Source organism: Triticum dicoccoides, chromosome 2B (assembly GCF_002162155.2).
Source record: "Triticum dicoccoides isolate Atlit2015 ecotype Zavitan chromosome 2B, WEW_v2.0, whole genome shotgun sequence".
NCBI classification, from domain to species: domain Eukaryota; kingdom Viridiplantae; phylum Streptophyta; class Magnoliopsida; order Poales; family Poaceae; genus Triticum; species Triticum dicoccoides.
Window position 1 is genome coordinate 651664164 of NC_041383.1, and position 13436 is coordinate 651677599.

The 13436-nt window shown below is 46.4% G+C and overlaps 2 protein-coding genes and 1 pseudogene across 2 annotated transcripts; 1 reads left to right on the forward strand and 2 right to left on the reverse strand.

Moving 5' to 3' along the window:
* Positions 1 to 286: 286 nt before the first annotated feature.
* Positions 287 to 6698, forward strand: LOC119361098 (annotated as a pseudogene).
* Positions 6672 to 9811, reverse strand: LOC119365404 (vacuolar-sorting receptor 7-like). The gene is made up of 7 exons (XM_037631031.1): positions 8532 to 9811; positions 8350 to 8433; positions 8154 to 8230; positions 7843 to 8074; positions 7514 to 7752; positions 7299 to 7395; positions 6672 to 7174 (listed from the first exon to the last, which is right to left on the reverse strand). Exons 1-6 carry the CDS (start codon positions 9712 to 9714, stop codon positions 7333 to 7335), a joined length of 1878 nt encoding a protein of 625 aa, XP_037486928.1. The 5' UTR covers positions 9715 to 9811; the 3' UTR covers positions 6672 to 7174; positions 7299 to 7332.
* A 1230-nt stretch (positions 9812 to 11041) lies between these two features.
* LOC119365405 lies at positions 11042 to 12531 on the reverse strand. Its single transcript, XM_037631033.1, has 2 exons — positions 12222 to 12531; positions 11042 to 11371 (listed from the first exon to the last, which is right to left on the reverse strand). The coding sequence occupies exons 1-2, from the start codon at positions 12433 to 12435 to the stop codon at positions 11226 to 11228; spliced, it is 360 nt and encodes a 119-aa protein (XP_037486930.1). The 5' UTR covers positions 12436 to 12531; the 3' UTR covers positions 11042 to 11225.
* Between the last annotated feature and the right edge of the window lie 905 nt (positions 12532 to 13436).

A 13436-nucleotide genomic window follows, 5' to 3' on the forward strand; every position in this document is an offset into this window, starting at 1 on the left:
GGCGGAATCAGATCATGAACTACAATCTCCGATGCACCAAGAAAACAACATGTTTCATCATAGAGGCTATGTTTTGTTTGAGATAACCTCACGAAGTTTTTTATTAACTCATCAGAATGTTTACATGCACGAAAGTAAGATCACTTGGATTGCCTAATGGCCACCCCCAAGTGAGAGAGCATGCTTTACTAAATTATGAGCCTTGATATTCGAGCTACTAAATTCATGACTAATCCAAAAGGCCATGTATTACCGTGACCTCCTACGTATTACCGAGACCTCCTACATGGCGACCTACGCGTCGAAAACCAATAAAGCGCGCACTCCCTCGCCCCCCGCTCTCATGCTCGCCCTCATGAGCCGGCCCATGTGCGGGATGGGAAGCCCTTGGTTTTTTTGTCTTAACTTTTTTTGTTTTTAAAAATCATTTGGAAATTCAAAAAGTTGCGAATTGTGAAAAAATGTTCATGATTTGAAAAATATCCGGGAAATGATAAATGCTCACGGATTCAAGAATTTTTTGTGATTTCAAAAAAATGTTCAACTATTCAAAAAAATCACAATTTCAAAAATGTGAATTGTTAAAAAATCATGAATTTTTATAAAATGATTACAATATTTAAAAAATCAGGAATACAAAAATGTTTCCAGAATTTCAAAAAATGTTTGCTGATTCAAAGAAATATTCGTTAAATCAAAAAAAATCGTCATAAACAAATATTATCTCTGAATTTCAAAAAATGATCGCCGGTTCAAGAAAAATGTTCACGAGTTCCAAAAAATGTACGCACCAAATGGGAGTGTCCCGTATTAACCCCTTTTTTACCCGAGTTTTGTTTTTATAAACCCTTTTTTACCTTTTTTAGAAGAGAAGAACCCTTTTTTTACCTTTTCTTGGACAATCTGGCGAAGTTTTATTAATTCGATCCATAGCAGCAGTTCGGCCCAACGAACTTGGTATCTGCATCGCAGTTCGGGCCTGCTGGGGGGATATACGGCCCAGTCCCATCTCGCACAAGGCCTTGGTGCGACACGGTGAGACTCCCTGCCCTGCCCTATCGCCGCCGCCGGCCGCCATTGCCAGTAAACCTTCAACCGGTGACTCCCACCGCCCCCAAAGGCCAAAACCTACTCGCCCTACCGCCTCATCCCCACCCCGCCCCCCTTCGCCGCCGCTGCAGCAGCACGGGAACCTCGCCGCGGACGCCATGTGAGTGCCCGCCTTTCCGCGATAGCCGCGCAGCCGGCCGAGCTGCTCTGCGTCGTCTCGCTGCTGTGTTACCGCCTGGTGCTTGATTTGACATGGCTAATGCTGCGCAGGTCGTCGCGGCTGTGCGTGAAGAATCTGCCCAAGGGCGCCGACGAGAAGCGGCTGCGGGAGGTGTTCTCGCGGAAGGGCGAGGTGACCGACGCCAAGGTCATCCGAACCAAGTAAGCGCCTGGCCTGCCTTGGGCTCCTCTTGCTGCCTATGTGCCAAATCAACCATATTATGTGTCTATGTGGTTAGAATCGAACGACTAGATTTGTATCCCCTTTTACGGAACACATGATATTCCTCCGGAAGCATAAGATGAGCTGATGAGAAGTTAGTAGGGAAAATGGTAGCTTCAGTTGGACAAGAGAGTCAACATCTCACTTCTGTATCCTTGTTTTCTGCATCTTCAAACCTGGCCCGGCATCCATTGCACCTCATCACTCTGTAATGGGCAGGCACAGTGAACCTGATCTGAACCACACCATATGTGGCTGTCTGTTTGGAGTAAAGAAATTGCATTTGTAGCCTCAAGACTATATGTAAATTGATTCGTTTTGCGTGTTTATAGGGATGGAAAGAGCAGGCATCTTGCATTTATTGGTTTCAGAACCAATGAAGAGGCAGCGGAGGCCCTCAACTATTTCAACAATACATACATTGACACTTCTAAGATCACCTGTGAGGTACTCTCCTTTCTAAATGGGATTCAGCCTTTTTTTTGTCTTTTGTATACGTATTGGATGCACTGCTGTAACTTGTAGGCGATTGAATGATACTCTGTTGGGTTGAGATGGGGTGAATAAACATGTCTTATAAATATTCTGGTGTCTGACAGATTGCACGGAAGATTGGCGATCCTGATGCTCCTCGCCCTTGGAGTCGCCATTCTTTAAAGAAGCCAGAATATAATGCTAAAGACAAGACTAACAGTGGCGATGTTAATGCACCGCTGAAGAGTTCCAAGAGCCAAGGGAAGTCTGCTGATGTGGGAGCTTCTAAAGGCACTATAGCTAATGATCCCAAGTTCCAAGAGTTTCTTCAAGTTATGCAACCACGATCTAAAGCAAAGATGTGGGCAAATGATACAACGGGTACCCTTGATGATGCTGCCAAAGATAGCACAGTAGCTACTGGATCCAAGAAGTCGCAGAAGAGCGAAAATGATTCATCGTCTGAAAATGATTCATCTTCTGACGATGATTTTGAGGAGAAAATAACAAATGATTTGCCCTCACAAGATGCTTCAGAGAAGCTGCAAACTGAAAGTAAACGAGACAGCAGTATGACAGATATGGACTTCTTTAAGAGTAAAATTAGAAAAGATTGGTCCGATTCTGAATCTGATGATGAAGATTCTGGTGATCAGTTGGGCAACAACACTGATGATGAAGAACCATCTGATGAATCGCTTGACACAAATGAAAAGGGTCAGATGGTGGATCAAAAGGGTAATCTAAACCAGAAAAATCATGAAGATAATAAAGCGCCCATGGAAGGTAGTGACATGCAAGAGGTGGAAGATTCTGACAACCAAGACAGTGAACATATTGACAGCCAACAAAAAGATGAAAATCATGCCAATCAAGAAACAGAAGATGTGGAAGCCGCTTCAACTACTGATGAAAAGAAGCTAGCACTGGAGACTGGCCGTTTATATATCTGCAACCTTCCATATGCAACTACGTATGTTTTTACTAGGTGTCATTACTTCAGATCAGCATTTATGTGTATATTCAAGATTTTAGCTGTTTGCCTTTTCTTACAAGGATATTGTTGCTTGTGGTTTCAGTGAAGAGGATCTGGTTCAGCTATGCAGCCAGTATGGCGATGTTGAACAGGCACATATTGTCGTCGATAAAACCACTAAGCTCTCAACAGGCAGAGGTTATGTCCTTTTTAGCCTTCCAGACTCAGCAGTCAGGTAAATATTTGGCTAGCAGCTTTGTTATCTCCGATGCAGAAGGATAGGCTTTTTTTTTGACAGTTCAGCTTACAGGAGATTGTTTAATCTGCCACTGTGCAGGCTTACTTTCCTCCATGCATATTTGCATGATGCATGACAGCTTGATATGTGGTTTGCAGGGCACTTGATGAATTAGACAACTTAAGTTTTCAAGGGCGACTGCTACGTATTAAGGCTGCTAAACCACTTAATAATAAGACATTCGAGTAAGAAAAGAAGTTCCTTTTGTGCTATTTCCTTTCTTTGGTTGGCTCTGCAAATAATGTGCTATTCATTTACTCTTAAATTGTCAAGGTCTAGTCATTTTGCTGTTGATGAGAAAATGAATCTCAAGGAGAGAAGGTTGGAACAAAAGAAAACATCTGAAATTGGTGGGGATACAAGAGCATGGAACAGCTTTTATATGCGTCAAGATACTGTATGGTTATCTTCTAGCCTTGACATTGAGTACTGGTTTTTGTTTGTGTCAACTCAACATGCTGTTCATGTTTTTGTTGAGACAATTGTCGTTTATCTACTTTTGTTGAAAAAATATTGTTGCAAATCACATGATATTGTTGTCAAACATTTCCTCGCTGTTCCTTTTTGAACAATCCTCTTATCTTTCATGTCAACTGATTGAAGCAATTGCGTTTGTATTTAGGTCGTTGAAAACATAGCAAGGAAGAATGGTATAAGTAAGAGTGAGTTACTTCATAGGGAAGCCGATGACCTTGCTGTTCGTATTGCTCTTGGTGAGACACATGTCATTGCGGAGACCAAAAAATATCTATCTAGGTCTGGAGTTAATGTTGATGCCTTGGAAGAACATACTTCCAAAAGAAACGAGAAGTTGAAACGAAGCAACCATGTGATATTGGTAAAAAACTTGCCATATAGTTCTTCTGAAGAAGATCTCGCTGCGATGTTTCAGAAACATGGAAGTTTGGATAAAATCATTCTCCCACCGACAAGAGTATTTGCCTTGGTATGTTCTACATTTTACTTGTGTTGTTCCACTGCTTGTTGTCATGCTGGTTGTGACATTGCCTTCTGGAACTATTTATGGGCGTATATCACGGTAATTGCCTTTGGCTCCTAGGTGCATATGCACCCATTGTCGAAATACACGTGAGCTGATAATGCCCCTCTTCACTTCTTATATTTTTCTGAGTTATTTCTTTTGGTGTCTCAGGTAGTCTTCGTTGAAGCAACTGAGGCTCGTCATGCTTTCAAAAAATTGCTATACACACGATACAAGTAAGTTTCTGCAGTGGTGCTAGTTAATTCATTGTTAATTAAAAATATTCCAGCTCACAAAGTTTGCACTCTGTATTAGTTACTTAATTGGGATCGGGTTCCATAGTGTAATTTCTTTGTTCAAGTAAAGTAATGCAACGAATGGTATATCTGACGTTCAATTAGGAAGGTTCTCTTTAGTTTGTATATTCTTAAAAACTCGTATAGATACTAGAGGCTGTAATTCTGCTATGGAGATATTTTAAGCCACTCTGCATCCTTTCATTTTAGTGTTGTTTAGTTTTGTTTGCCCATCGTATCTTCTGAAATTTCTGTCAGTTTTTATAACAATAGCTCTTAGCTTGGTTTATAGAAATCTACACTTCTGTATTTCATAATAACCTTGCTTTTGGATTGTAGGGATACTCCACTGTATTTGGAATGGGCACCTGAAAATATTTTATCTCCTACCTCAACAACCGTGGAAGAAGACGAAGCAAATACAGCTGGTGAGAGGATTATTACAAAAGCTATTGTAGATCAAACAAAGGAAGGAGTTAGTGCTGAAGAGATTGATCCTGATAGAGTGGAGGTTTGCAGCTTTCTCTAACTCTTGTTTTCTTGTTTGTTATGTCTCATGAGGAGCAGTTGTTATACCTGGCCTTCTCCATTGTACATATTATGAACTGAACAGTTATGTATTTTATTTTGGTTACCCCGATTATACTTGGGCTATTACAATCTTAGTAATGTACCATTATTCATTGCAGTCCCGATCTGTATTTGTCAAGAATTTGAATTTCAAGACTACAGATGAATCGTTAAAGCAGCATTTCAGTACAAAATTGAAGACCGGGAGCCTTAAAAGTGCAACGGTATGGACATGCTTATGAATATCAAATGAATTCCTGGATGTCCCACTATCTTAATTCTTTACCCATCCTTTTTCTGAGTCACTATTTAGGTGAAAAAACATATTAAGAAAGGCAAGAATGTTTCAATGGGATTTGGCTTCGCTGAGTTTGATTCGGTTGAAACTGCAACCAGTGTATGCAAGGATCTACAGGTATCCTCCATTCGACCTGCCTGTCAGGGTTCTCCTCCCCTCTGTATTTTTTTTTGTTTACATCATAATGTGCTCATATAGATATGCAGCATGCTAAATGAATTGTGTGTTAATAGGGAACGGTTTTGGATGGGCATGCTCTGATCTTACAACTATGCCATGGGAGAAAGGATGGTCAAACTACGAAGAAAAATGAGAAGGACAAGAGCTCAACTAAACTGCTTGTGCGAAATGTAGCGTTTGAAGCAACTGAAAAGGACCTGAGGCAATTATTTAGTCCATTTGGCCAGGTGAATGTCCTCCTTTTGTTGTTGAAATCTATTTGAAAACCCAGATGAAAACCAAGAACAGTCTCTAGGGATTTGGATTCAATTTCATTGAAAATTGCAATAATAAATAATATCATCATGAAGAAAGTTTCAACTCGCAACTAGAAAGTATTTAAACACAATTGGATTTTACTTTTAGATGGACCCAATAAAGAGTCCATGGCTTCTGGGTGGATGAAAATGCTATATTCTTCCTGAAGTCTAATGAGTTTACGTTGATGAAAACAATTTCAGATCAAAACCCTGAGGCTGCCCATGAAGTTTGGAAGTCACAGAGGTTTCGCGTTTGTCGAATTCGTGACGAAGCAAGAGGCACAGAACGCTCTTCAAGCCCTTGCAAGCACCCATCTCTATGGCCGACATCTGGTATGAACCTCTCATTCAAGATCACACCCCGTATGCTTCATGAACCAACTGCTGTATATTGACTTTGTTGCATTCACTTTCAGGTGATTGAGCGAGCCAAAGAGGGAGAGACCCTTGAAGAATTGCGAGCAAGAACTGCCGCTCAGTTTGTGGACGAACAGAGCGGTTTCCAGCGGATGTCCAAGAAGAGGAAACAGACTAGTCTGGTGGACGAAGGCTCTGTTAAGTTTTCAAGGATAGTAGAATGATAATCTCCTGGAGGTAACAGCAGGCAGCAAAATTTTGACCATGTAGTATGATATGATAGCACCACTCATCTAAGGCGAGTCTCTTTTATCTTCTCTTGTATTTTTGGGTTGTCCAAGTTTTTGCTTTTATCTTGCCGTGCTGTGTGTTGGCGCTGGAAGAAAGAGAATGCAGCAACTCGTATATGGAAAATGAAATACACGGTGTTCCCAAAAAATGCCATTACAAGAAGTCAAAATGATCTACTAGTTGAAGACACATTGATGCCACAAAACCGGAGAATGCCTAGTATTCTGCTTGTTGAGCTCTATAACAAATCTGTTTCACTACCAGCAGCTATTCTTGTCCACTGCAGATTCATAACTGCTATGCCCAACCTTATCTGCTACTCCCTCGGTTCACTTTTGTAAGACGTTTTAGACATTTAAGACAGCACCTAAAACAATTCAATTTCAGCTGTCTAAAACGTCTTACAAAAGTGAACAGAGGGAGTATGTAAAATCACAAAATTTGTACAGCAATGTGCAGATTCATAACTGCTATGTGCAACCTTATCTCTGTTCCGTGTGTCGTCTCGAAATCTATCTGGCACAATTCTTATCTACAAAAGCAACAAGCAGAAAATGCTAGAGTTCCTGCCTGTCAGGTAAAGCTATAAGCAACTTCTTCCATATGCGCCATGGTGGTATTCATCACTTGTGGGAAATCTATCTTGAACTCTCAGAGCTGCCTGTAAATATGAAAAATAATAATTATCAATTAAATCAAGCAAACAACACTAATGGTGAACACCTCTGAAATCACCACCTAAGAGATTTATGATGCCAAAACCAGAGATGACATTCATTCATTACCTGGCCACCTATGCTGCTTCCACGGCCTCCTCCCTCAGCGGCTTTCCAGAGGCATGTACTGCGACATGATCGCCGCCACTTCCGAGTCCATGTACCGCTGCAACAGATTTTTCATTTGATTGTCAGCCAAGGAAGATCCAGTGTTTGCACTGTTGCCAGGGGCACCCTTTTCGAGATGGAGGAGGCTGCCTCTGCTTTTCAGCTCTCATCCTTACCCTGAGCCTGTACTTGTAGAAGGCGAACCCGGCGAGCCCGGCGCCGGCGAGGCACGACAGCACCAGCGCCGTCACAAGCCACCCCGCCGCCGCCGCGCTTTTCCCCACGCAGGTGTCCTCGGCCTGGATGTACACCTGGTTGCCGCCGCCGCCGCACCGGCAGTGGTACCCGCCCCAGGTGTTCCTGCAGGAGCAGCCGGGGCAGGTGCACGCCGCCTTCTCGCTGCACTCGTCCACGTCTGCGATGGCCACGAGAACACACCGTTTTGTCAGAAATTGCAGATGCGGTGAGGCCGAGGCGAACTATTGAGCAAGTCACGCGCACGCACCTTCGCAGGTGAGCCCGTCTCCCCTGAACCCCGGCGGGCACTCACACCCGCTCAGCGACCCCGACCCCTTGCAGGCGGAGAAGGTCTTGCCGTGCCTCGTCTCCTTCCAGCACCCGCCGTTGTTGGCGGCGCACCGGCCGGGGCCGACGGGCTTGCACTCCTTGTACCCGTTGCCCTCGTACTGGACGCCGTCCACCGCCGGGCACTCGCACACCCTTCCCCTGTACGTGTCCTGCAGTATACAACGTGTTCGAAATCGTACTCCTTGTTGTTTCATCTGTCTGAACTATGAATGTCGGATTGGAAGATACCTTGCAGGCGGTGATGTTAGTCTTTTCATCGCGCCAACAGCCGCCATTGTTGTGCAGGCACTCGTCCGTCTCCATATCTGCAAGTAAATCGTAGAGATTGCGAATTTGTGATCGATTTAGCAGTGAACAGAAACAGTGAAATGAAGCGATCCACGATCAGGGAAACAGCAAGTGTGATGAGGTTGTAAATGCAAACCTTGTGTCATGCAGACACGCGGCTCCGTGGTCTCCTTGAAACCGGCGCAGATCGCCTTGAGGACGGCCGTGCTCTCCAGCTTCCCTGCAAAACAGAAACGAAACCACGATCAGTTTCTTTCAGACAAATTCAGCAATCGTGTTGAAATCAGGAGAAGCCACCAAGCTCGATCGTATTCGCACCCCGGTACTGCACGTTGTTGATGACGAGCGTGGGCAGGATGGTGACGTCGCCGCGGTTGCCCTGCCCGACCTGGACGATCTGCTCCGTCCGGAGCACGTCGTTGTCGGCGTCGGCGTCGGGGTCGCCCATGCACTTGTCGATCAGCTCCGCCGGCAGGCCCAGCGACGCCACCACCTCCTCGGCGCACCCGCGGGAGTACTTCTTCTCCCGCATGGAGCACCGCACGCGGTAGTCGGCCACGAAGTCCCACCACGCCCACGACGCGTTCCGGGCGTTGGCCACCCGGTGCACGCACAGCTGCCGGAGGTTCTCCAGCACCACGTCCCGGCCCTGGTAGCCGGCGCCCAGGTCCCCCTCCGGGTCCGGCGCGCAGTAGCGGCCGCGGTTGATGCACTGCGACGCGCACTGCCGCGTGACCCGGTACTCGTCGGGGCAGAACCAGGTGATGTAGTGCGGCGTGAAGAGCGCGTCGCCGGCCTTCTCCAGCAGCTGCGCGTGGCCCCGGAACGCCGCCACGAACGCCGCCTGCTCGTCGCACCGCGGCCCGCACTCGTCGTTGCTGTTGGTCCAGAATTCGTACTCCACCCGCGCGTCCGGGTTCGGCATCGACTCGCGCCAGTCCAGCCGGACCACCACCTCGGCGGCGGAGGAGTCGCCGGACGCCGCGGTGCGGAGCGCGTCGCCGAAGGGCTTGGAGACGAGGGCGGAGGGGGCGGTGATGTTGGCCAGGAAGGCCATGTCGGGGGTCTCCTCCTCCGGGGTGTCCATGGTCAGCAGCGGCTCGTCCACGCTGTCGGCGACCAGCACCGCCGCCGCGCCCGCCTGCTGCGCGTTCCACGTCTTGAGCGCGAAGTAGCAGCCGCCGCGGTCGACCAGGAGCACCACGGGCCGGCCAGACCGCGACTTGAACGCCGTCGCCCCGAACGGCTTGCACCCGTTGGCCTGCTTCGCGTCCGCCGGGTACAGCACCACGCCGGTCAGCATGCCGCCGTAGTCCGGGACGCCGTAGTTGGCGATCGCGGCCTCGTGGCGGCCCCGGAGCGAGTGCGGCGACAGCACCTTGATGCTGTTCTTCTCCACGACGAACCGCGCCGACGCCACGCTCGCCGTGGCCACGAAGACGAGCCACAGCGCCGCCGCGAGCCTACTCCTCTTCGCATGCCCGTGGAGCGCCATCGCCATGCCTCTCGGTCCGGTCTAAGTCTAACTCTGCTTCCTCCTCGTTCTTGGAGAAAATTTCGTGGCTGCGTTGGTTAAAACGGGAGACCACGTAGTGGAGACGACATGGAAGTTTGCCAGGGAGGAGACTAGTCAGATTACGAGTTTTTCATAGGAAAATTGTACTGGGAGAATAAAAACATTTTGGGGGACGGGAATTGGTCCGTAGACTGCAAATTGGAGTCTAAAAATTCAAAGGTTGAAATTTTCTTCGTTATGTCGCTATACAAGATGATGTAACAACTTTGTAATTTTGCATTGACCAGCTGCAAGTCTGCTAAAAAGTTTTTTTTTTCCTAGGAAATGAGCACTATATCAGATGTGACATTGCTTGCTTCGCACAGCAACACACCGTGACGTGATAATTAGGCTCTGACGAATTCCATTCTTTTGGCGATCCATGCCCCTTCTCCATGAGAGTCGTGACACATGGTTGGGGTCAGTCGTTGCCATTGGGGATGCCCTAACCAACCAGCTCAAGGTTGGGGTCAGTCAGCGGGTGAGGGCAATCATGGCAACTGGCCGTGTGGGATACATCAGGTAGACGTGCCAAGAACAACTCAACCCTATTTCCTACTCCTACTACTACACATCAGATCCGATCCGTTTAATTCAAACAAATAACACAACAACCCAAGCCATGATAATTAAATGGCGTTCTGGTGGCTGCTTAATAAGGCCACTAATTGATGCTTACATGAGAGATCATATTCGAGCACATCATCTGACATGACAAAAAACTATGAAGAACTGAGTTCTTGAAAGGTTCAAATAGGTTACGCAAAATTCAGTGTCAGTGTGTTTGGATAATATTCTTCCAGTCTGGATACAAGTCAACTGGTGTTATTTTGTTTCTAGCATAATCTGTTGTGCACATGAGTAGATGATGGTGAACTGGATTCATTCATTCCAGGATCTGCATCACACAGTTTCCATATGCTACCTAACAGAACATGCTCTCATGAGAATCCGAAATTCTTTATGATCCGCAGGCATGTGACAAGGCTGGAACTAGAGCCGCTTCGAGATAAGTCATGCAACATGAGAGACGAATGGTAAGAACTCTTACAGAGATATGACAAGATACTATTGCATTAACAATTGCAATATACCTCTCCGTCCCATAATATAAGCTAAAACTGCTGGCATCCCATAATATAAGCTAAAACTGCTGGCATCCCATAATATAAGCTAAAACTGCTGGCAAAACGATCTTACATTATGGGACGGAGGGAGTAGTTCACAATGGCGTACCTCGTAATCAGGTGAGCTCAAGTTTAGACAAGGGGGAAAAACAGATGAACATGGCGACACTATTTTCGTTTGGGGTGCTCATTGAGATATTTTTCAGTACATTGTTGACCACCCTAGAATGGATGATTAACACTTGGGTTCACAAGCAGAATTACCGTTACATGCGTTGTTCAAACTAACGAAACAAGATTGCATGATACATAACACAGCAGCTCGCACATCTAGTAACTCTTCTTCCCAGAATTTCCCTTCTTCCTAGCTTTTCTCTTGTCTTTCTTGATCTTCAAGTGAAGCTGTACCTTCTTCTTGCTAATGGTGCCCATTGGCTTCAGAAAGGATGTCGACTTCTTGCTTCCTCCATCAACCTCTGTATACATGAGAGAGAGGACATGGCTCAACAAAAACATAGAAGGGCGACGTAGAACTAAAATTAAAGAACCTAATAGGCTGGCATGTTCAGTTAACAATTGAGCTATCTCTCTAACATTGATTGAAGCACAACCCAGAAGCCAGCAATTTCTCAAGAGAAAATACAAGCAATGGCATATTTACTCTAGAAGTTACACCCTGAAGCAACAAACTGAAGCTATGCGATGCACTAGGTGAGACAAACTGGCGTAATTCAAACAAACAAATAAAACTCTATTGCTCACCCAATCCAGACATCAGAAAGCAACTCAAACACATAAGCAATATAAGCAGCTAAGATGCGAGTTGGGGCCAAAACCTTCAGTTAAAAGGAGCAATGCAGATATTGCCCAGTAATTTGGGAGGGCCAAGGCTTGATAAAACCACTGGCCGCAAATCATTTTCAAATCATGCATTAACCAGACAACTCTACTGTAGTACACTCCAAAGACAGTTCAAACCAAACATCAAGACAGCCTCCATAGGCCTTTTCGACCATCTTCAGAAGAAAAGGACCGAACTAAGCAGCTAACTCTTGTCACTTAGACAAACTCTACAGTTCAGACGAAGTTGGTAGATGCAGCTCCTGACAGGCAATCTGCGGATGCACCAAACCTTCACCGTAATCACCGCAGGGTCACAGCTGAAAGCTTACTACGAGCTATTTCCCTCTGTCTATTACTACCTGACGAATTGAGTCACTTTATGTACTAACAAATAATTCGAGCGCGAATTCAGGCCCGATGAAGTAATGTTCTCAGCAACACCGAGCACCCCGTGGTAAACTGGCAAGGAAAGAGGGGGCTCACCCATGGCAGAGGCCCGGCTGGCGGCGGCGGCAGCGGCGGCGGCGAGGGACTCCTCGTACGCCGGGTGCACGCGGACGGGGAGCTTGGGGGCCTCGAGGGCGGCGGCCTGCGCGGCCTGCTTGGCGGCCTCCTTCTTGTCGTAGAAGGGCTCCGCGATCTCCCGCCGGAGAGTCCGCAGCCGCTTCTCCCGCTTGGAGCGCAGAGACTTCGCCATCTCTCTCTCTCTCTCTCTCTCTCTCTCTCTCTCTGTCGCCGCCGCAACGATGGGAGGGGAGGGGGAGCTAGGAGGTAGGGTTTGGGAGTGGGCGAAGCAAAGGGAAGGGGCAAAAGCGGGCCTTGTTTCGGTTCTTGTAGGAACGGTCGCCGTCTTTCCTTGGGCCGGGCTTAGTTGGGACTTGCGAGGTGCTGCTGGGTTTAAACTTTGGGCTAAGCCCGCCATCGAAAGAAACTTTGGGCTAAGCCCATACATAATTGCAAGGCTGTAAGGCCTTCGATTGGAAGGATGCGCGCATTATCCTCTGCTGACACTGCTCAATGTTTTTTTATTCGCTGCTGACAAAGTATCGAAAAAAAGTAAGAACAGATTTTCCACCATCAATTTAAGGATTCAGGAACTTGCTGCTGCTTCTAACATCACCCATCACGGCGACACACACATGATGAACAAAAAATTTAGCTCGCACAACTGGAAAAGTGCAATGGCCTCTCATGCAAGCACGAAGGACTTGCCTCACTAGCGGTAGATCTTTACGAAGTAAGCGATTTTCTTGCCCTTACAAACTCCTTGGTTCAACTCCACAATTTTGTCGGAGGCTCCCAAGTGACACCTAGCCAATCTAGGAGACACCAATCTCCAAGAATTAACAAATGATGCGTTGATGATGAACTCCTTGCTCTTGTGCTTCAAATGATAGTCTCCCCAACACTCAACTCTCTCTCATAGAATTTGGATCTGGTGGAAAGGAGATTTGAGTGGAAAGCAACTTGGGGAAGGCTAGAGATCAAGATTCATATGGTAGGAATGGAATATCTTGACCTCAACATATGAGTAGGTAGTTCTCTCTCAGGAATGGTAAGTTGGAAGTGTAGGTTTTTCTGATGGCTCTCTTCACGAATGAAGAGGAGGTGGAGGGGTATATATAGCCTCCACACAAAATCTAACCGTTACACACAATTTACCAATCTCGGTGGGACCGAATCAACAAACTCGGTCGG

Excerpts from the sequence above, each read along its gene's own strand:
- LOC119365404 (XM_037631031.1), bottom strand. The coding sequence starts at position 9,714 with ATGGCGATGGCGCTCCACGGGCATGCGAAGAGGAGTAGGCTCGCGGCG. Across the intron at positions 8,231-8,349 it reads GCGTGTCTGCATGACACAAG|ATATGGAGACGGACGAGTGC; the intron begins GTTTGCATTTAC and ends ATTTACTTGCAG. Across the intron at positions 8,075-8,153 it reads CTAACATCACCGCCTGCAAG|GACACGTACAGGGGAAGGGT; the intron begins GTATCTTCCAAT and ends TGTATACTGCAG.
- LOC119365405 (XM_037631033.1), bottom strand. The coding sequence starts at position 12,435 with ATGGCGAAGTCTCTGCGCTCCAAGCGGGAGAAGCGGCTGCGGACTCTC. Across the intron at positions 11,372-12,221 it reads CAGCCGGGCCTCTGCCATGG|AGGTTGATGGAGGAAGCAAG; the intron begins GTGAGCCCCCTC and ends TCATGTATACAG.